The sequence below is a fragment of the Protopterus annectens genome, chromosome 6.part0 (genome assembly GCF_019279795.1).
Source record: "Protopterus annectens isolate FY-2018-M chromosome 6.part0, PAN1.0, whole genome shotgun sequence".
Classification (NCBI taxonomy): Eukaryota; Metazoa; Chordata; order Ceratodontiformes; family Protopteridae; genus Protopterus; species Protopterus annectens.
The window spans coordinates 19791114-19815119 of NC_056737.1; the positions used below are offsets into that span (position 1 = coordinate 19791114).

General features: G+C 43.5%; 1 protein-coding gene across 3 annotated transcripts in view; it reads right to left on the reverse strand.

Annotated features, from left to right (window-relative positions):
* SCFD1 (sec1 family domain containing 1) overlaps nt 1–24006 on the reverse strand; it is a 3579547-nt gene that overhangs the window by 2351037 nt on the left and 1204504 nt on the right. For all 3 annotated transcript variants that reach the window (XM_044073814.1, XM_044073812.1, XM_044073811.1), the window contains exon 12: nt 15632–15722. In XM_044073814.1, the coding sequence (XP_043929749.1) occupies nt 15632–15722 (91 nt within the window). The remainder of the gene's footprint in view (nt 1–15631; nt 15723–24006) is intronic.

Here is a 24006-nt window from a genome sequence, read left to right on the forward strand (position 1 = left end):
GTAAGTTAACAATGGTAATGATAATTAAGGACTAACCTACTAGTAGCAAAAATTATCTTAACTATTAATCAGTAATAACTATGGAGAGGGAGAAAACTACAAGAAGAAGAAAGCAACTGCACTTAGCTTTTATCTCTACCACAACATTCAGTGCTTCAAACACACCTTTGCCCTCACAGAATCTGCTCCCCAAGCAAAATGTAAGGTGTCTGTGGTCACAGACTGACTTAGTAAGGCCTTAATATGTTTCAGATCCTATGTCACAGATCAAACAGATCAAAAGAATTACTTCATCAGTTACAACTATTTGCCCCCCCCGAGCATTTCTGACAATGTTTTCTGCAGGGAGTTTTAAAAATATATCAACTCATTACAATCCCAAAAACATGTTCCCAATCACCTCTCTCTTTCCTTTCACTCCTCCAACATTTGTTGTCCACATAAGGAAAAAAGTCTCTGAAGTCTGAAATACCTATGTAAACACTTCCAGGCAAAAAACCTAAACCTTCTGGACTTCAGCTCATATTTGGGAGCCATGCATATGTCCTCCTACTGTTCCTTTGTAAACTGCCTTTCCCGTCAATTTTAACAATCTTTTCTAACCTCCTCTGTTTGATCCTTATTATCATGCAATATTTTATAAGCAATACTACTTCTCCCTTTTTTAACAGCAGCTTTTTTTTCTAGACAACTAAAAACTATATCAGAGATTGTCTTTCACTTATCACTCCTTTATCTTTTTCTCTTACTCTCACATCAGTCTGTGAAAGGGAAGGCAGTCTCCACCCTGCAGGGCAAATTTCTGCTTGCTCTCACATACATCACTCTATTACTTCTCTCTCTCTATTTGCTCCCATTACATTGGATTCTTTTCAAATTTTCTCCAGTAAATTCTAGACCATTCTTACCTGTTTTCTACAATCACACTTGCAGTAACTCCTAATGGCAAAGTCTCCTTTCGCCATTCCCATGTTGCTTTGTTCTTATAATTTATGAATAAAATATTCTCTATGGTTGTTGTCATTCTCCTTAAGGACACACATCCAAAATCTTACACTCTCCTAATTTCTTGAACCCCTCCCCCAGTTTCATCATCATCATCTTTCTCCACTTTGATTCACAAACTTTTACTTGTCCTAAGTATATAAGCATTAAATGCATTGCTTTGAAGTATATCTTCAAAGAAGAACTAAATTGGCTAGAAAACCCACAACTCCTTCACTTTAATCAACTCACCCTCGCTCATAAATTTATTAACCACCCCCATAACATCCCTTCCCTTCAAACCCTTCTCCAACCCTATCACTCCACTAGGCCCCTAAGATCAAGCAACAAAAATCAACTCAATGTTATCAAACCCAAAAACTCAGCAGGAGAAGCCATATTTTCATGTACCATATCTAAACTTTGGAACAATCTTCCACCCTCTATAACTAATCTACCTTCCAGCAACCTTTTCAAGACTGCACTCAAATTCCACTTAAATTTGCACTGGCTTTGTCCTTGTTCTAATCCAGACCAACACCCCCACCCTTACCGCCCCCACCAAGACTCTTAACCCAACTATACTACCGCCACTACTAACCACAGTCAGAATTAGCTAGTTGTCTTTACATACTTTAAAATCTTGTCTGACAACTTAGTTGCTAATATTATAAACGACAAGAAACTATCTTAACTTGCAACATTTACTGTATATACTGTTGATAATCAGTATCTTGTTACTGTAGTAAAGCCAACAACCTGCAATATTGTTTACTATTGCTGCAACTTTGTATCTCTATTTATCATGTACATGATGTGGAGCTTTTCGCCTCAGGCATCCGCTGAAAAAGGACCTGCGTCCAATTGGAATTTCCTGGTAAACAAATGTAAATAAATAAATAAATAAAAATCAGGTCACCCTAAATCAGCTTGTTTTATGGAGAGGTCAGTTTATCCAATTTAGCCCTCATTGTCTTCCCCTCCCAAAAAAAATCTTTTGCCTGTTTATATTCATCCACAACTTCTCCTCTGGTTGATAAAAACAGGTCTAGTCCAAAGGGATTAAAAACATTTTCACTGCTTGTATCTTAGAATCCATATCCATAATTATGACATTCTAGTTTCTCAATTGTTGTATTACCTTTAGTTTATTATTTTCCCACATATTCCTAGTTATGAAAACAGAATACTAAAAAAAAAAAAAAAAACACAAAATACTTCATCTTTTCATATAAATATGGGTAATGCTGAACTAATCAATGTGTGGGTATATAGTTTATTACTACAGCCTTTGTATTATCTTTGTTAATTTTATATCCTGATGCTGGCCTAATTCTAATGTTTTGGCTGACATGAATTTATATCTAAGTTAGAGTCTGCTATGTCATCCCCAGTGTGTATGCACTTTTAAACACATGCAATGACAAGTAGAGCAGGCGGCACAGTGGCGCAGTGGACAGCATTGTCGCCTCACAGCAAGAGGTGCTCCTGTTCAATTCTTGGCAGGGGTGCCTTCTGTGTAGTGTCTGCATGTCCTCCCTGTGTTCACATGAGTTTCTTTCCACATTCCAAAGATATACAGTAGGTGGACTGGACAAACTAAATTGGCCATAGGTGCAAGTGTGTGATACAGAAGGACAGCCGAGGCAGGGCTAGCCACCAGGCGGTGTGAACCATGCCTCTAGATGATCGTCACTGTTAAAGTGACACACCAACCTCATGCATACAAATGGGAATAAAGGATTGTGGCTGGATGGATGAATGACCAGTAGAATGCATATATGCCGCTTGTCAGTGCCAAGTGCATGCCCCCAGCCATTATGCTGTATAGAGTAACAATCATCCTCCAGAATGTGATAGCACATCAGTGGATTAAGCTGTCTCTCACCCCAAGGATGGGAGATCTGGCACTGGCCCTCAGTTCCCAGCCTTACTATCTGGTTCCTTCTGCAATGTTACAATCAGGGCTTTATCTTTCTGCACTGTGCACCCAGGTGTACTTCCTGTATCACTTTCAAATGAAGTGGAAATTCAGAAAAAAAAAAAAGTGTAAATGTGACAAGTTAAAAAAAAAATGACTACAAAGGCACACAATGCAGCTACATTTTCAAATAATGACTATTCAGTTTCTTTAATGTAAATCTATTTCAGTATTTCAAAGTCCATGTAAATCTTTCCACCAAGGCTATACACTGCTGTGTTATGCTACTCAGTAATGAAAAAGAAGTTATGTACTCACCATAACATTCCATGTTTGTTGTCCTTGATCTTGCCTTCCTTCTTGCTGTTTGGGTTCGGAGTCAATCCTCGGCTCCAACTCAGCCATATACTATAGCTCGAGGCTAGCCCCTATCCCAGCATGCCTAGTGGTAGTTGCCCAGATCTCATTTGTAATAAGCCAGTAATAGACCATACAGTTAGAAAAAGATATACTCTATTTTACATATCAGAGGACACCTACAGATAAAGGTGTAAACCATCAGCAAGAGTAAGAAGGGGAGACTAGGATTAACCAAAAGGTATGGTAAAAAGGAAACTCAGCCAGGATAACCAATAAAAACAAGGAATTACTTTTGATCCTCCAGGAAGGAGGAAGGAGAGTGGGACGCAAGAAGGAAGGTTAGATCAAGGACAACAAACATGGAACGTTATGGTGAGTACATAACTTCTTTATGCTATGTTGTCCATATCTCGCCTTCGTTCTTGCTGTTTGGGACCACATCCCCAGCACCTGATTCTTGGGTGGCTCACTGGAAAAAACTCTTCAGGACCATGGAGCCAAAGGATGCCCTGTTCTGGGAGGCCACATCTACTTTGAAATGAGTGATAAAGGTATGAGGATTAGCCCATGTAGCTGTGGCACAGATCGAATCCAAAGGCAGTCTGGCTTGAAAAGCAATAGAGGTAGCCAAGGCCCTTGTTGAGTGTCCTTTAATTTTCCCTGGAAGTTTTGTTTACGCAAATCGCAGATATGTTTTATAGTGTCTGGAAACCACTTGGATAAAGTCACCTTTGAGACTGCACACCCTTTTTTATTGTCCGCAAAGGATATGAACAATTGGTCAGATTTTCTAAAGTCCTTGGTCCTGTGTAGACAGAAACAAATTGTCTACGAAGGTCCAATTAATGAAGCTTATACTCTGCCTTGTTGCCATGATTGGGGAAGAAAACAGGAAGCTCTATGGACTGATTCAAATTATAGTTAGAACACACCTTAGGTAAGAAAGAGGGGTTGGTTCTGAGAGAAACCCTATCTTGGTGGAAAATCAAGTAAGGGGGACGAATAGATAAGGCCTGTAATTCTGAAACCATTCTAGCTGAGGCAATTGCAACCAAGAAAAGGGTCTTCCAAGTTAGAAATTTGAGTGGACAAGAAGCAGATGGTTCAAAGGGGGGGAGAATCAGAGCATCTAAAACTAAATTTAGATCCCGGGGGGGGGGTTCTCTTATTGGAGATCTTAAGAGGGTAGCACCTCTTAGGTATGCCTTACATAGCCTATGGGACATGATACTGGAGCCCATTTCTCCCATATGGAAATTAGCTGCTCCTCACTCAAAAGTTACAGCAAGAAATTCGAGAATCATTGAAATGAGTGCAATAAAAGGATCAACCTAATTATTGCCTGCTCAACGAGAGAACCTCTTCCATTTACTAGCATAACGTTTCCTTGTAGTGGGCCTACTGGAGGAAATCAAAATGTGTTGAACTGCCAGAGAAACATCGGGAAGCCTGGCTAAGACTGGAAGTGGAGAAACCAAGCTGTCAGCTTGAGAGTTTGAATGGAAGGATGGAGAGCCCCCGACTGATGCATCAAGAGATCTGGCGCTGGGTCCAGGATAGTACAGTTGTGTACACTTACCATAAATGTAGATGTTCAATTGTATTCACTGCTGCAGTCATAACATTTGGGTAATCTGCTGGCAGGTAGCCCTCAGTCGGCCTGATTAACAAAGTCTTCAGTCCTGCGTCGGTTGCTGTCCCTTGTTCCATGACGTCAGGTCGTCAGGGGTATAAAACATGCAGCAGATGCCATTACATCAGTTTTTCTTGCCTCAGATGTCAGGTGCCCCCCAAATGGGGTGAAAAATATATAAATAATTAAAAACACAAAAATATATACCTCCAAACAAAAGCAAATACACCAAAAAGACTTAAGTATAGTAAAAGAAAATAGAGGCATAGTAGGAGAAAAACAGGGGGATGGATGGAGGGTAACCAGGACTGCAGCAGTGAATACACTCGAACATCTACATTTATGGTAAGTGTACACAACTGTACTATGTTCTTCGTGTTTCACTGTGCAGTCATTACATTTGGGTAGATTCCCAAACTATGGTTGGGAGGTTGGATCTATATAGCATTAGGACTGGCTATAAGGCCCTGCAGAACAGCAGTGGCAAAACCAGCTCTGGATTTAGAGAAAATTGGTAAGTGATAATACTTGGTGAAAGTATGAACTGAACTCCAGGTAGCAGCTTCTAGAATATCCCTGGTAGGAACACCTCTGACAAAGGCTGTGGAAGTAGATGTAGCCCTGGTGGAATGGGATCTGATCCCCTGGGGGATAGGTTTTACATGGTGCTTATAGCAGAAATTAATACAGTGGCTTATCCATTTAGAAATTGTTTGCTTTGAAATAACCTTTCCCTCTGCCCCTGCAGCAAATGCTACCAGCAGTTATTCAGATTTTTCTTCGAGATTTAGTCCTGTCCAAGTAAAATCTAAGCTGTCTGTGTACATCCAATGAACGCAAAATCCGCTCCCCCTTGTTCTGTGGATTGGGAAAGAAAGTTGGCAAATGAATGGACTGATTAAGAGCCACACTGGATACCACCTTGGGCATGAAGGATGGATTGGTCCTAAGTGACACCCTGCCCGCATGAAAGACGATGAAAGGCTCCACTGCCATAAGGGCCTGTAATTCAGAGATCCTTCTAGCTGAAGTGATTGCTAAAAGGAAGTCTGTTTCCCAGGAAAGGAATTTTAAGTCTGCAGTAGCAGCTGGCTGGAAAGGAGGTAGAGTGAGTTTCTCCAGTACAAAATTAAGGTCCCAGGCAGGGGTACGAACTCTCCTGGGAGGTCTCAAGTTTTTGGCCCCTCTGAGATACTGCTTGAGCAGAGGATGAAAGGGGGGGGGGGTTCTGTGTTGTAATGAGCTGAAATGGCTGAGGCATGGATTTTTATGGAAGAAAAAGACAGGCCCTTGTGAAGCATCTCAGTTAAGTACTGCAAAATCTGAGGTAAATTGGGCGCTGCTGTGCTCATCCATTGAGATTGATTCCAGGCACAGAATCTTTTCCATTTGTCAGCATAAGATTTTCTAGTACTAGGTCTTCTCCCCTCCAAAATGACATCCATCACAGATTTGCTGAAAGATGCTAAGGGGGAATTAAAATGATTAGCCAAGCTTCAAAATTCAATGTTTGGAGTGGAGGGTGCAGAATTTTGTTCTCCTGCTGAGACAGTAAGGAAGGTGTCTGAGGCAGGTGCCATGGAGAAATTTGTGACAGACTGCGTAGGATTGGGTACCATTGTTGGCGAGGCCAGTCTGGAGCAATCAAAATCATTTTTGGTTTGTCCTGTTTGACTTTTAGTAGAACTTTGGAGAGCAGAGGCAGAGGGGGAAAGGCATAGACTGATATGTTTTTCCAGCTGAAGGACAGAGCATCCACTTTCCAGGCTTTTTTGTGAGGAGTTCTTGTGCAAAACTTGTCCAACTGGTAGTTCTGGGATGACAAAGATCTATGTCTGGGCTCCCCTATTTGCATGTCGACATGTTGAAAATCCATGGTTCCAGTTTCCATTCGTGTGGGTCCATGAGATTTCTGCTTAGTTCGTCTGCCAGAATATTCAATTTTCCTGGCAGGAATTGAGCTTGTAGTTGTACTTGGTAGCTCAAGGCTATGTTCCACAATGCCATGGCTAGTCTGCAGAGGGGGTAGGAATGTGTACCCTCCTGCTTGTTTATGTACCACATAACCGTGGTGTTGTCCGTCTTTACCATTAGTTGTCCTGGATGAAGGTAGTCCTTGAAGGCTGTCAGTGCATTCTGTACAGCTAGCATTTCGTTTTGATTGATATGAAGGTGCATTTGATTTGGGCTCCATTTGCCCTGAATGCACTTCCCTGCCAGATGAGCCCCCATGCATAGTCTGATGCATCTGTAGTTAGGGTTTGGGCGGCAGGGGGTGGTGTGAATGGCAGTCCCTTGTTTTGGTAGCAGGCCTCTGCCCACCATAGGAACTCTAGTTGCAGGCAAGGTATGTTCGGAATTATTGTTTCCAGGCTGTGACAATATTGACTCCATAAACTTTTTAAGTACCACTGAAGTTTCCTCATATGCAGTCTTGCATATGGAATTAGAAGAATGCAAGAGGCCATGAGCCCCAAGGCTTGCAGTAATTGTCTTGCAGATACCAGGGTTTTTGTGGCCACCTGTTTGAAGTAAGTCACCAAATGAATTTGCTTTTCTGGCGTAAGGAAAGCCATCTGGGCAGTTGTACTCAAGCTTGCACCCAGGAATGCAATTTTTTGAGAGGGTACCAGTTGTGATTACTTTTCATTTATGGTGTACCCTATACAAGTTAGAACCCTTTTTACAAACGCCAGATGTTTTAGAAGAATGGCATGGTTTTCTGCCTGAATTAGACAATAGTCCAGGTATGGATATATTTGAATATTTCTTTGCCTGCACAATGCAATTACTGGAGCCAGGTACTTTGTAAATACCCTGGGTGCAGTAGATAAGCCAAAGGGCAGTGCAGAGAACTGATAATGTAAGTGGCCTGCTTTGAAGCGTAGGTATCTTCTGCAAGATTCCCTGATTGGGATATGCAGGTAAGCCTCTTTTAAATCTAGAGTTGCCAACCAGGCATCTTTGCCTAGCATAGGAAGTAACTGGTGAAGAGTCAGCATCTTGAATTTTGGAATGTCCAGAAAGAGTACACAGGTCCAGAATTGGACGCCATGGATTTGTCTTTTCTGGGTACCAGGAAAAGTCTGGAATAGAAACTTTCTCCCTTTTCCTCTTCTGGCACTAGCTGAATTGCCCCCATGTTTAGGAGGGAAAGTACTTGTTTCTGAGCCTCTGCCCACTGATTTGGGGGCAGGTCTGGCCACCCATTTGGAGTTGACAACAAGTAGAAATTAAATCTGTATCCCTGGGACACTATATTTAAAACCCATTTGTCCTGGGTTATAAGTTGCCAGTTCCCCCCCCCCCAAAGGGGCGGCTAAGAGATAAGTGCTTGGTAATTTTAAAGGGAAGTCATTGAGACATTTTACCATAGGGTGGTGTCTTATTTCCAGATTTGGAAGCGGAGGCACCCCATTGCTTAGTTCTGAAAGTCCCTTGGGACTGAAACCTGGTGCTTTTGGAATGTCTGGGTTTGGCTTGAGTGACTCTGCAAGGAACTGGAAAGGACCAGTTCTTAGTAGGCCAGTGCCTACTAAATCTTGAAGGTTGTACTTGTGAGAAATCTTTCACAGTTTGTATAGCTTTAGCTTTATCTTCCATCTTTTTTAGAACACCTTCAGCCTTATTGCCAAACAGACGGTCCTGCTGCAAAGCAGCATCCAACAATTTTGCTTTAACATGATCAGGCAGAGATTGCTCCATAAGCCAAGCATGCCTTCTAAGCACAGACCCAGTAACAGCAGCCCTGCAAGAGGTCTCCAAAGAATCAAAACCACATTGCAAAGTATGTTTTCCAAATTGTTCACCTGAATGCAATAAATCCTGTAAATCCTTATTTTCCACACAGTCAGAAATCAACATAATTTTCTGTTTAAGCAGTCCCATGATACGCTGTTGATATTTTAGCATATGGACTTGACAGTTTAAAGCCCTGATTGCCAAGGTTGCAGAAGTATAAACCTTTTTACCCCATCTATCCAGCACCCTGGAGTCTCTATCAGAAGGGGTAGGATTTTTAGCAGTAGAAGCCTTAATGCCCTTGGGCCCCTGAGAAATGGTTTCAGGGTCCACAACAGGATTTTTGAAAAGGAATTTGTGGGATTCAGGAACCCTGCAATATCTGTCTGGTTTACAAGGGGTCGGAGCCAGGGAATCAGAGGTCATACAGGACTCTGAAAACACATCATCAACAATGTCTAGTACAGGAGGTATAGCCAAAGGGCTATGCTGAGGAAAAAGAAGGAAATCCCTAAGCCTCTTTTTGGATTCAGAAAAATCCTGACTTTCCCAGTGTAAATGCTCCCTTAAGGTATGTAAAGTTTCCCCAAAAGAAAAATCCTCAGGGGGAGAGGCAGAAGGAATGGAATCCTCTGCATCAGAGTCCTCATAAGTAGGTATGGACAAATCTAGTTCATTAGAAGAGTCAGAAGAAACAGAGTCCTGTTCAGAAGATTCATAGTCAAGTTCAGCCCTAGGCCTCTTAGATGGGGGGGGGGTTACTACCCCTGATTAGAGTAATTAGATCTTTGGCCATTTTGATCATTTGTTTTTTAGGCATAGGGGCCTGTACATGTGGTCTGGGCATCAGTTTTTTAGACATAGATCGAGATTTTGGCCTTAATATTGAAGGTGGTGTCGGTTTAATATGCAAGTCTGTAGGCCTGAATACACCCTCAGAAGCCGGTGTCTGCACTGCGGCTCCGGACCCATCCACGGTAGAGACACCCATGGGTTCCATAGGTGAAGCCTCTTGCGGCATTCCGGACTCTTAATAGGTCTCAGTAGAGGCCTGCGAATCAGAAGTAGCAGGTATCAGGGGCTGCAAAAGCACCTCACTGAGTACCAGCAAACTGGCAAATGGCTTTGGAGAAACGTCGTCGACAGTTTTGGACCTCAACGGCCTGTCTCTGTCTTTTTCTTTGCGTTTTTTCGGTATTCCGGTAGTAGGATGGCTAACCAAAGTCATTTCTAGATAATTAAACCAAGAACCGAAATATTTAGAAGCAAAAATGTACCGACGACGGATAGTGCGCTGATTAAATAAAGCACAAAACCGACAGCAAGGTACGTCATGGTCAGGGCCTAGGCAAGGAATACAGTACAAATGAAAATCCTTATGAGGTATTTGCTTCCCGCAAGTAATACAATTATTAACTTTTACTGACATCGGTAAGGAGCAAGAAAAAGTTTTCCCAACGGGGTACTTGCTTTTAGTTGAAGACTTTGGTTCTGAAACTCGAAAATGAAAATTTCAGGAGTCAGCTGACCGGCACTTGCGAACTGACTCTGCTTCGGGCACCACGTGGCAAGAAAGACTGATGCAATGGTGTCGGCTGCATGTTTTATACCCCTAACAACCTGACGTCATGGAAGAAGGGACAGCAACTGATGCATAAGACTTTGTTAATCAGGCCGACTGAGGGCAACCTGCCAGCAGATTACCCAAATGTAATGACTGCAACAGTGAAACATAACGAACATCCAAGGTTCTCCCTGCAGGTGAGGCCAAAGGAATGGGAACCATATCTGATGAGGCCAGTAAGGGGCAATGAGGATCAACTTGCAACCCAATGACTGTGCTTTCTGAAGAACCTTGGGGATCAGGGGAAAGGATGGAAAGGCATAAAGCGGTCCCTGGGGCCAATCGGGAACAATTGCATCCCTGGATGACTGTCCCAGTGGTGGGACTAGGACAAAGTAGCTGCTGCATTTGTTGTTGAGGGGGTGGCAAACAGATCACAGCATGGCTGGCCCCATTTGTGAAAAATCAAGTCTGCAACTTCCTGCTTCAGGGACCACTCATGAGGCATCAGAACAGCCTGTCTGTGCTTGTCCGCTATCACGTTGGATTTCCCCGGGATGTGCATTGCAACCAGAAAGCGTTGGGAAAACATCACCGATTGCCAAACTCGTAGAGCCTCTCGACAAAAGGGGTAAGACCTGGTTCCACCCTGTTTGTTGATGTACCATACTACCGACATATTGTCTGTCTGAATTGGTACAGTCCCTGTAGGAAGTGCTTGCATTGTCAGAAGCACCGCTTTCATCTCCAGGACATTGATGTGCAAGTGGTACTCGTGTTCCTGCCAAGACTCTTGAACAGTCTGTCCCAGATAATGCCCCCCCTCACCCTATCTGGGAAGTGTCCGTGGTCACTGTGGCTACAGGTTGGGGGGGTAGAAACAGCCTGCCTATTGTTACCATAGGGTAGTGAAGCCACCACTCCAGATCCTTTTTGCAGGATTCCGTGATCAGAATCTGATGTGACATGGGTAAATCCTGGAATGACCATTGTGCAAAGAGGAGCCACTGCAGAATTCTCATGTGGAAGCAAGCCATACGGACCAGAGTGATTGCCACTGCCATAGAACCCATGACCTTGAGGACAAATCTTGCCTAAATTCTCTCTTTTGTCAACAGCATTGCAACTTGGCGACGGATCATTAATACTCTTTCTTGAGGCAGCTTTGCTATCATGGCCCTTATGTCTAAATCTGCCACTATAAAGGTAATATACTGACAAGGCAACAAGGCAGACTTTTCGTAGTTTATGGTGATCCCTAGTTGAGAACAAAAGTGAATTGTGTACTCCCTTGCCTTGATTAGCTGATCCTCATTGGTGGCAGTAAGGAGCCAGTTGTCTAGATATGGAAACACCCGGAATCCTAGATGCCTCAGGTGAGCCATAACTACTGCCATGCATTTGATGAACACCCTGGGGGCTGTGGTGAGACCAAAGGGCAGCGCTCTGAACTGATAGTGACTGGCGTCCAGCCGAAAGTGTAGATATCTCCTTGACCGTCTGTCCATTTTTATGTGGTAGTACGCATCCTGGAAATCAATAGAGCACATCCAATTGCCCTGTCACAGAAAGGGAAGAATGGACTGCAGTGTTACCATCCAGAACTTTGTTTTCTTGACTGATTTGTTCAGCCTGCTGAGATCCAATAAGGGTCTCCAGTCCCCTGTTTTCTCTGGAACTAAAAAGAACCTTGAGTAAGTTCCTGATCTGATTTGGTCTGCAGGGACTTCCTGGATGACACTTTTTCTTAGCAACCTTTGAAACTCTAGGTTTGCTTGATCCTGAAGATTGGGTGGAACATCTGGGATAGAGTGTTGTCTTTTTGACAGGGGAAGTTGGGAGAAGGGGATATTGTAACCTCCGGATATTATTGATAGTACCCATGTATCTTCTGTGATTGTCTGCTAGGCTTTTGGGTACAAGAATAATCTCCCCCCAACTGTGTCCGGAGTCGGACAGTCGGGCCTCCCTTCAGGAGCACTGGAAGGGTCTACCAGAAAAGGTATCTCTGTCGCCCTGAGGTATCTCTGTCGCCCTGATTCTGCCGACCCCCCCCCCCCTGCAACGAGACTGGCATCTTCTGTTATTTTCCCCTCTGCACCTGAGGGAAAAATCGCCAATTGTGTCAGGCGAAGCTTCCTGGAATTTCCAAAAACCCTACCTTTCTGTTCTTCTGGCCCTTAGTATAAGGCCTAGATGGAGCAGACTAATGTACTCGTATGGCAGAGAGAATTTTGTCATCCTGTTCACACCTGGTTAGAGTCTCTTTTACCTGCAGCCCGAATAAGGACGAGCTGTCAAAGGGCGCACTGGTAAAGGAAGACTTGAAGGGCTCCACAAAATGACAAAGGCAAATCCATGAGTGTCTGTGTAAGGTCACCCCTGTGCCTGCCGCCCTGCTCGCCCCATCAGCTGCATACGAAATTAGCCGCATGGAGGAGTTAACCACCGAAGTCAAGATCGTAAGAGAAGCTGCCTTATCCGAGGCTCCAGCAGCTGTAGCATCCTCTAAGGTAGCTCCTAACTCTTTGAGGAGATCTCTTTGAAGCCTTGTAAAGTGGGACAAATAGTTAAGCGACCTGAGTGTAAAGGTTGCTGAAGAAAACATACGCTTCCCGTATCTGTCCATCGTATGAGACTCTTTATTCGGCAGATGGACAGATGAAGAAGTTTCCGCTAATTCCCTCTTGGTGGCTGCTGCCACTACCATAGCATCAATGGGAACACCTTTGGATAATTGGGTCTCCGCTGAACTGGTTCCATCGTGTCTGGAGAGCTCAACACCTTTCGACTCACTACATGCAATAGTGGGTTAAAAGTAGGAGATACCCAAAAGGGTCTGGAAACTAATGCATCCAGGTACACTGGCTCGTCTTCAGAAGGGGCAAGGGACTTCCAGTCACCCCTCTGTCTAAGGATTTCTAAGATGTCTGAAAAAGAGAGAGCTTCAGAGGGGGACCCTTCTGAGTCATCCAAGTCTGTGTCTGATGTCAAGGACTCAGGGGAGTCCACATGCTTCCTCTTGTAAGTCCTCTTCCGAGGGACCACCTCTGAGGGATGCTCACGGGAGGTTTTGGAGAGGTGGGATCGCCCAATGGGGCCTCCTGGAGCATGGTTCCCTATGCTTGGGGCGGAGCGGGGGTTCGGAGGCGTACACAGGCATCAAAGGCAAAGGAGCCAATGGAGCCGAGGGTGGAGCTGTGTCACTAGACAGCATGCTCCTCATCACCTCGAAGGTATCACGGTCCCGACCAGGAAGAGTCTCTGACTCTGAAGAAGTAGGAGACCTCCTCCAAACCGACGGCGATGATGCTGATGCTGATGTAGGAGCAGAGCTGACCTGCGCCGAAGATCCAAGAGGGAGAGTAAGGTCGGACAAGGGTCTGATGCCTCTCCCCCCTCAGAGCCACCGAGGGAGCATCGGCTCCCAGATCCTTTGATAGAAGGGGGTATTCAAGGAGATCGGAGTGGTAGTCAGAACAGAAAGACTGGAGGTTACTGGAACCAATGGTTCCACCACTACGACTTCCATACACTCCGGCTCCGAGCTCAGAGAAGTCATTGGAGGAATAGAGACAGGTGTTGGTTGGGCTGTTGGCACCATTTCCATCTGGGATGGACCCGAACGTTTTTTAGCTAATGCTGGTGTTCTAAGAAGCCTCTTCACCACCCTCTCCACATCATCATCTGAGAGGCTCCTGGATGACAGAGAGGAATGGGTTGAAGACCGGTGACTGCCTGCCACAGATTGTAATAAAGGAGACTGTGAAGCAGACCGTACTGGTTCCAAGGTAGGAGACCTAGCTCGCTTATGAGACCTTACTGGCTCCTAGACAACAGATGGAGCCGTAGGTGAGAGTGTCTTGTCAGAACCAAAAGTCAGGTCAGACTTAGCTTGATACTTGTCCTTCTCTTTTGACTGTTTCAAAATCGGAGCCGAAGAGGATGAAGACTTGGGTTTTTCCAGGTTTTTTTGCTGGCTGAGTCCCCCCCATAGTAGGATCAAAGGGGTCCCTTCAGTAACTCTCTTAAAATCAATTTGTTATTTCTCTCCTGCAGGACTCGTGAACTAAATGCATGGCAAATAGTACACGAATACTGCAGGTTAACAGGCCCTAAACTATACATGCAACTCGTGTGCCCATCTGTAAGGGACATCTTTTGGCAGCACGAACTGCACTTTTTGAAACCCGAAGGTTTAGATTCCTTGGCAGTATCTTTCGACATAATGTCGAACAACATTATCTAAAGCTAGGCAAAAAACACATTACTAACAAGATAAACAGGCAAATACAGACAAAACTTTTTTTTTTTTTTTTTTTTTTTTTTTTTTTAACAGACAGGAAAGCCTCTACCTTAAATGGCAACTCCTTAAAGCTTAAAAGCTTAATAGATATTAAGAAAAGGCAAGAAAGACGAAGAACCCTCTAGAGGGGAAAAGGCCAGAGAGAAAAGTTGTTAGTCTACACAGTAGCAGTCACTCAGACGGGATAGGAAAAATGTATAAAAACGAAGGACAACTACTGTTTCCAAGTTAGGTAATATAAATGCAAAAATTATACTTCAAAAGTATAAAAAGAGAAAACACTTAGCCTGAGCCAGTATCTGCAATCTCGACGCTGAAAGCAGCAAACGAGATCTGGGGAACTACCGCTAGGCATTCTGGGATAGGGGCTAGCCTCGAACCAGTAAAAGCGCTCGAGCTATAGTATACGGCTGAGTCGGAGGCGAAGGATCAGCTCCGAACCAAAACAGCAAGAACGAAGGCGAGATACAGACAACATAACATTCACTGTGACTTCTGGCAAGTTCTGTTACACGGAGGACTAATGCTATGACCACAATGAAGACATTCGGTTTAATTTACGACCTAGATGTTGGAGAAGATGGGCTCACTTCTTATTTCTTGATGGAGACCACAGGATATGCAGAGGTGCCTGCAAAGATGTAGGGGAGGGGGGCTTTGAAAGTTACATCATTCACAGAAGTGGGTGAAATCACCTGTCCCCGTTGAGCATCTACAGGCAGATAAAGGAGAAATGCCAAGGCCATAAGCAGTACATCATGATCCCTCAAGGGGTGACGGCACCAGAGCTAGCACCCAGCTCTTGACCTAAGAGAACAACAGAGTCACAGAGCTCTTGCCCAATTGAAATGAGCACTGATTCAAGTCGCAGATTGGGGGATGGATCAAAAAGTAGAAGAAAAAAACTCTTAAACTCTATGAATTAAACAAATACATAAAAGGAGAAATTACTTTATTTCCATTGTTGAGAAAAGCCAAGTAGTTCTATAAAATATAACAGAACCTGTTGCTTAATCTTCTGTCAAAGACTCTTTAAAATGAAAGCATGTTTTAAGAATTTTCATGGTTAATATTTATGAAAAAAAAAGTTTTCCACAGTATAAATAAAATAAAAAAAATTACCATAATGCTTTTCAGGCGTTTCACCTCATCTTCTTGGGTCCTGTAGGAGTCTAGCTCTTGCTGGACAGATTCTGCAACTTCTGGGAAAGGACTAAAGTAACAGAAAGCATTACAGATCAGAAAAGTGAACTCTGAACTCATTGCAGTTAAGGCTATTGTTTTACTGCTGAAGAGGCTAACATCCTTGCCTCTAGTGATATTTCATTTAAATGTATTTCCCCCCTAATCATGCTAGAATGGAAGAAGGACTTTAAGGAAATGCTTACACCTTAACTAACCAAGTATCCTTTTGATATCTAGATCACAGTACAAAGTTACACAGTCATAAAACAAATTAACGAGTAAAGGACAAACTGTACAAATTTTAACTAACGATCACTAGCAAAGTTATGGTTGCAAGCTGCTAAACTCATATGAAAGGCAAAAACTCATGAACAATTCCCTTTAAGAAATGCTTAATAAAAATCAACATGCTGCATAATGCCTCATAACAGTACCTCATTATGAGGAATTTTTTGTTTCTCATTTTGAGTCTTAAAAATTTTGTGTTCCATCCTGTTCTGCAATGAAAGGTTTATTTGTCTTTGTTGACCAGGATAGTCACACTGGTCAAAGCCCATTCTCAGCGGAGGCCCAGGGAGAAAAGCTCCATCACAGGTACATAAATGCTTGAAATTACATTATATCATCACAAGTATTTTATTTACACATTTAACATTACATTACATATTTGTAAAACAGTAAATGTGCAATACATATATACATTTTACGAGAGATGCAGTCACTGTAATAACAGAAATAAGTATTGTTCACAGTGACAGAATGCTTGAGGTGTTAATGTGTTGAATAAAATGCATTATCAGTGTGAAAGTTTGTTTCAGTGGAGAAAAAAGTTCACATTTAAGCTTGTCATCTATTACAATAACAAGAAGTTTAGTATTGGTCACTATTTCAAATTTGGTATTGTTCAACAACGATGATTTAATCATGAAAGATTGTTTTTAGCTATGGCACTGTTTGGTTGTGAAGATCATAAGTTGAGAAAAGCCAAGTGTTTTTATTTGGATTAAGGAATAAATTAGAACTATTAGCCATGTTTTGACAGAAAGAAAGCCAAGGAAGTTTGAGTGATTTCTTGTTTGTTTGTGCCTTTCGGCTTTTCCCGGTTAGGGGTCGCCACAGCGGAACTCCGGTCCACTAATGATTGGCAGTTGATTTTTACATACCGGCTTGCCAGGCCTGACGCACAACCTTCAACTAAGGTACGCCCATTCACGCATGTCTCCACGCAGAAGACGGTCTAGCTGAGAATCGAACCGGACAGCGTCTTACTGTGAGGCAACAATGTTCAGATATTGTTGGGACTATACATATTAGTCATCTGCATATTATACTATGCTAGCAAGGTCTGTTTCAGTATGGAGTTTATTTACAAAGATGTTGAAAAGCAGGAGTTGCATTACAGAACCTTGAGGAACTACTATGGTAACTTGTAAAAAGGGTGAATACTCCTGCTACCATACAACTACTTCTTCCCTTCCAGATAAATAACTAAGGAACCATATAAGCGAGGATTGGGAGGGGACTGACAAAAGTTCAGTAAGTAGTTGCTGATGTGATACTATGTCAAATGCTTTTGGCAGGGCAAGGAACATTTTGGATACAAGTTTGCTACTGTTCCTATGCTGGTTTACAGTGTTAATAAAATGTATGAGAGCTGTTGTACTACAATTGGGTCTAAAACCATGGTGAGTTTTGGAGAGAAGATTATTTACATTAAAACGCTGTGCAAGCTGTATATGGATGCATTTTGCAAAGATTTTTGACGGAGAAAGAATAGTAATAGGTATACAGATGTTAATGTTGAGTGATATGCCTCCTTGATGTACGATATATGATTTTCTCCAGATATTTGGGAAAATTTTTCAGATGTGGACATAGTTATCAAAATGGAGGCAGGGAATCCATGACACTGGCAACCATTTTTAGGTGCCCAGAGAGAAGCTGGTCAGATACTAAGGAGGTTGTCTTTAACTTAGAAAGGAGCTTTCTGATCGTGGAGGATGGCAAAGGGTTGATACCAAACGTACATGCACAGAGATTCCTGGATTTTGTAAACACAATCTCCCTGGACCAGACAGTCAATACGCCAACCAGGAGTGCAACCATACTGGATCTGGTCCTCACTAATATGGGGGAGTGCTGCACACCCCTTTCTGTAATGCCTCCCTGGTAAGGTCAGACCACAAAAAGGTATCCTTTGAAGTACAAATAAAACCTGGACCCCCAGCTAAACATGGAATATGCAGGGACTATTCTAAGGCTAACCTCCTGCTATTAAGTGAGAACCTGGCAAAATTTCAAGCCCCCATAAACCCTGAGAACACTGCTGCCAATGCAGAACTGTTCATAGAAACCCTGTACAAGCATGTTAATAGCTGCACAGAGGCAGCTGTACCCACCAGGAAGAAAGTACAGTTGTGTACACTTACCATAAGTGTAAATGTTTGAGTGCATTCACTGTTGCAGTCATTACATTTGGGTAATCCTGCTGGCAGGTTGCCCTCAGTCGGCCTGAATTCCAAAGTCCTGGGTCCTGCGTCAGCTGTCGTCGCCCCTTCCCTGATGTCAGGTTGTCATGGGTATAAAAGAAGCAGCAGACGCCATTTTCTTTAGTTTTTCTTGCCCCAGATGTCAGGTGCCCCCTAAAATGGTAGGTAAAATTTATATCTATATATAAAATTACATGCAGCAATATGAACTTTACCTTCATGCACAAGCAAATACACCACACAGGTTGCATAAATCAGAGAAGGAAAGATAAGTTCCATCAGAAGAAAAGGGGGAATGGCGGGTGGGTAACCTGGACTGCAACAGTGAATACACTCGAACATCTACATTTATGGTAAGTGTACACAACTGTACTATGTTCTTCGTGTTTCACTGTTGCAGTCATTACAGCTGGGTAGATTCCCAAAGCCATGGTTGGGAGGCTGGAACTAAACAGCATTAGGAGCGGGTATAAGACCCTGCAGAACTGCACTGGCAAAGCCTGCCCTGGATTTAGAGTAGAGTGGCAGATGATAGTGCTTTGTAAAGTTGTGCACTGAACTCCAAGTAGCTGCCTCTAAAATGTCCTTGGTTGGTACTCCCCTGAGAAAGGCTGCTGAAGTGGCTGCAGCTCTGGTGGAATGTGGCCTAATGCCCTTAGGCACTGGTTTGCCATGGTATAAGTTGCAAAAACGAATGCAGTGGCCTATCCACTTTGAAATAGTCTGCTCTGAGATAGCCTTTCCTTGTGATCCTGCAGCATATGCCACTAGTAATTGCTCTGTCTTTCTGAAAACTTTGGTTCTGTCCAAGTAGAATCGAAGTTGTCTGTGTACGTCCAAAGAATGTAGAATTCTTTCCCCCTTGTTCTGTGGATTTGGATAGAAAGTTGGCAGATGAATGGTTTGATTAAGAGCCACACTGGACACCACTTTAGGCATAACTGATAGGTTTTTCCAGCTGAAAGATAGGGCGTCCGTTTTCCATGCTTGTCTGTGATAAATCCTTGTGCAGAATCTTTTCAGTTGGTAGTTGTGAGGGGAGGCATATAGATCTATGTCCAGGCATCCCCATTTCCTTGTTATGTTGAAGACTTGTGGATCCAGCTGCCACTTGTGGGGATCCATGAGGTTTCCGCTTAGTTCGTCTGCCAGAGTATTTTTAATTCCTGGCAGGAATTGTGCCTGCAGATGTACTTGGTAAGTCAATGCTGTGTCCCACAAAGTTATAGCTAGTCTGCAAAGGGGGTAAGAATGTGTGCCTCCCTGCTTGTTTATATATCACATGACCGTGGTGTTGCCTGGATGAAGTAGGTCCTTGAAGGCTGTCAGGGCATTTTGAACAGCTAGCATCTCTTTTTGACTGATATGTAGATGCATTTGGTTTGAGGTCCATGTTCCCTGAATGCATCTTCCTGCCATGTGGGCCCCCCAGGCATAATCTGATGCATCCATTGTTAGTGTCTGTCTGGCTGGGGGTAATGTGAATGGCTGTCCCTTGTTTTGGTGACAAGCCTTTGCCCACCATCGAAACTCCTGTTGCAGGCAGGGAATGAGAGTAATTATGGTTTCCAGGCTGTGGCAATGTTGAGTCCAAACACTTTTTACATACCACTGAAGTTTCCTCATATGCAGTCTTGCATATGGAATTAACAGGATGCAGGATGCCATGAAGCCCAAAGCCTGCAGAATTTTTCTTGCAGATAACTGGGCCTTTGTTGCTAACATGTTGAAATAGGTAGTCAGTTGCCTTTGTTTATCTGGCGTGAGATAAGCCATCTGGGCAGTTGTATTTAAGCTTGCACCCAGGAATATTATCTCTTGAGAGGGTACTAGTTTTGATTTCTTTTCGTTGACTGTGTACCCTAGGCATGTTAGAAGTTTTTTCACAAACACCAGATGCTGTAAAAGGATGTCCTTGTTCTTTGCTTGAATTAGACAGTCGTCCAAGTAAGGGTATATTTGTAATCCTCTTTGTCTGCAGAATGCAATTACTGGTGCCAGGCACTTTGTAAAGACCCTGGACACAGTAGATAAGCCAAAGGGCAGTGCAGAGAGAATTGGTAATGCATTGAGCCAGCCTTGAATCTGAGGTATCTTCTGCATATTTGTCTGATTGGGACATGCAGGTATGCCTCTTTTAGGTCTAAAGTTACAAGCCAAGTGTTCTTGCCAGCATGGGCAGAAGCTGCTGCAAAGTCAACATTTTGAATTTTGGTATATCCAGGTATGTGTTCAGAATCGATAGGTCCAGTATTGGCCTCCAGGCCTTGTCCTTTCTGGGCACTAAGAACAGTCTTGAGTAAAATCCTTGCTCTTGCTCTGGCACTTGTTGAATGTCCCTCATGTCCATGAGGGATGAGACTTGTCTTTGTGCCTCTGCCCATTGACTTTTTGGCAGATCTGGCCAGCCGTTTGCCTTTGGCAGGGTATGGAAATGGAACTTCTAGCCTTGTGACACGATATTTAGAACCCACTTGTCCTGGGTTATAATGTGCCAATTTTGAGAAAAAAGTGCTAATTTTCCCCCTAAGGGTGCTGCCAGGTAATAAGTGCTTGGTGCAGGCAGGGGGAAGTCATTGGGACTGTTTCCTGTAAGATTGTGATTTGTCTTCTCCACTTTGGGAGGTAGAAGCACCCCATTGCTTTGACCTGTATGAACCTTGCGCCTGGGATCTGCCTCTAGGGCATCTGGGTCTGCCCCTTTGAGGTCTGTCTGACACAGGAAAGGACCAATTCTTTGTTGGCCAGTGTCTACTAAACCTAGGTGGCTGTACTTGTAAGAAATCTTTGACCGTTTGCATAGATTTCACCTTGTCCTCCATTTTCTTTAACACCTCTTCTGCCTTAGCACCAAACAAAGTATCATGCTGTAAAGGTGCATCTAATAATTTAACTTTAACATGATCAGGCAGATTTTGTTCCTTTAACCAAGCATGCCTTCTAATTACAGAACCCGTAACTGCGGCCCTGCAGGAGGCCTCTAAAGAATCAAAACCACATTGCAAAGTATGCTTTCCAACTTGTTCAGCTGCATGCAATACATCCTTCATTTCCTTGTTTTCTGCACATTCAGAGTTTAACAACATTTTCTGTTTAAGCAATGACATGACATTTTGCTGATATTTGAGCATATGAAACTGACAGTTTAAGGCCCTTATAGCCAAGGTAGCAGATGTGTAAACCTTTTTTTCCCCATCTGTCCAGTGCCCTAGAATCCCTGTCAGAAGGGGTAGGGTTTTTTGCAGCAGAAGCCTTAACTCCCTTGAGACCCTGAGAAATAGTTTCTGGGTCTGCAGCAGGGTTTTTAAAAAGGAATTTATGTGAATCAGGAAAGTACAGTTGTGTACACCTACCATAAATGTAGATGTTCGAGTGTCTTCACTGTTGCAGTCATAACTGTAGGGTGCTCCTGCCGGCAGGCAGCCCGAGGTCGGCCAGAATCCCAAAGTCTGGGTCCGGCGTCGGCTGTACAAACCAGTACCCTGACGTCAGTACGCTCTGGTACATAACCCTCAGCCGACGCCATCTTCTTCAGCCTTTCTTGCCCTAGATGTCAGAAGTCCCCAATAAATCAAAAATGAATCCAACAAGGAAACACAAATACACCACAAAAGAGAAAAGAGGGATAGGAGGAGGAAACACCGACTGCAACAGTGAAGACACTCGAACATCTACATTTATGGTAGGTGTACACAACTGTACTATGTTCATCGTGTTTCACTGTTGCAGTCATAACTGTAGGGTGGAATCCCAAAGCAGTGAAAAAGGGAGGAGGTTTAGACAGAAGAAGGGGCAGCAAGAAGACCCTGCAAAACAGCAGAGGCAAAGCCTGCCCTGGTCTTAGAATACAAAGGGAGATTGTAGTGCTTGGAAAAAGTATGCACAGAACTCCAAGTGGCAGCTTCCAAGATATACTTGGTAGGAACTCCTCTGAGAAAAGCTGTAGAAGTAGCAGCTGCTCTAGTAGAATGACTTCTCACAGTACCTGGAAACTGTTTCCCATGATGAGTGTAACAAAATCTTATTCCATAAGAAATCCATTTGGAAATAGTTTGTTTGGAAATAGCCTTTCCAAGAGAACTGGAGGCAAAAGAAACAAACAATTGGTTAGATTTTCTGAACTCTTTAGTCTTGTCCAAGTAAAATCGTAACTGTCTGTGCACGTCCAAGGAATGCAAAATCCTTTCCCCTTTATTTTGAGGATTAGGAAAGAAGGTAGGAAGGTGAATTGTTTGATTTAAAGCCACTTTCGAAATCACCTTGGGCATGAAAGTAGGATTGGTCCTCAAGGATACTCTGTCCTGGTGGAAAATAAGGTATGGTTCCACAGCCATGAGAGCTTGCAACTCTGAGACCCTTCTGGCAGAAGTCAAAGCCAACAAAAGAACTGTCTTCCAAGATAAAAACTTAATATCTGAAGATGCAGCAGGCTCAAAAGGAGGCAAAGTAAGCTTTTCTAAAACATAATTAAGATCCCAAGCAGGAACAGGAGGGGTCCTGGGAGGTCTTAAATTCTTGGCCCCTCTCAAAAACTGTCTCACCAAAGGAGGAGAAAAAACAGGAGGATCAGTACTGAAATGAGCAGAAATAGCAGAAGCATGAATCTTAATGGAAGAAAAGGAAAGCCCATTAGACAAAAGCTCCGAAAGGTAAAGCAAAATAGAAGAGAGATCAGGCACCAGTGGGTCCAAGCCTCGGTCCTGCATCCAAATACAAAATCTCTTCCATTTAGAGGCATAGGATTTCCTAGTGCTAGGCCGTCTAGCTTCCAAAAGAACATCCAAAACTTGTTTGGGAAGACTAGAAGAAATCAAATTCCTTTGAAGAGCCAAGCTGCCAGGCAAAGGGTCTTGAGATTGGAATGTAGCAACTGACCCTGATGCTGGGACAGAAGAGAAGGGTTCAGAGGGAGAATCCAAGGAGGCTCCAAAAACAGGTGCTTTAAAGTTGGATACCAAAACTGTCGAGGCCAATTTGGAGCAATCAAGATGAGGAACTTGGGCTTGTCCTGTTTTATCTTCAGTAATACCCGAGGAAGTAGAGAAAGAGGAGGGAAGGCATATCCTGAAAGGCTTCTCCAGCTGAAGGACAGGGCATCCACTTTCCAAGCTGTTTTGTGGAAGGACCTGGTGCAAAAGCGAGGCAGCTGATGATTGAGATGGGATGCAAACAGATCTATCTGGGGACATCCCCAAACTGCAGTAATCCTGTTGAATAAGTTGGTGTCTAGCATCCATTCGTGAGGATCTAAAATGTTTCTGCTCAGGCTGTCTGCTAAGAGATTCTGTTCTCCTGGGATGAATTGAGCCTGGAGATGTAGATTTAGATTTAGAGCTGTGTCCCATAAAGCCATAGCTAGTCTGCAAAGAGGGTACGAATGAGAACCCCCCTGCTTGTATATGTACCACATGACTGTGGTGTTGTCTGTGCGAATCAAAAGAGGCCCTGGATGCAAAAGGTTCTTGAAGGCTAGAAGAGCATTGTGAACTGCCAACATTTCCTTCAGATTGATGTGCCAGTGAAGATGGTCCTTTGTCCAGGTTCCCTGCTGGCAATTGCCTATAAAATATGCTCCCCAAGCATAATCCGAGGCGTCCGTGGTTATGATTTGAGAAGGTTGAGGAAGACGGAAAGGCTTTCCTTCGTTTAAAGCACACACCCTGGACCACCAAAGGAACTCCTTCTGGAGGCAGGGGATCAGAGGAATCAGAGTGTCCAGATCGTGGTAATGCTGTGACCATACACTTTTCAGATACCATTGAAGCTTTCTCATATGAAGCCTTGCATTTGGAATCAACAGAATGCAGGAAGCCATGTAGCCCA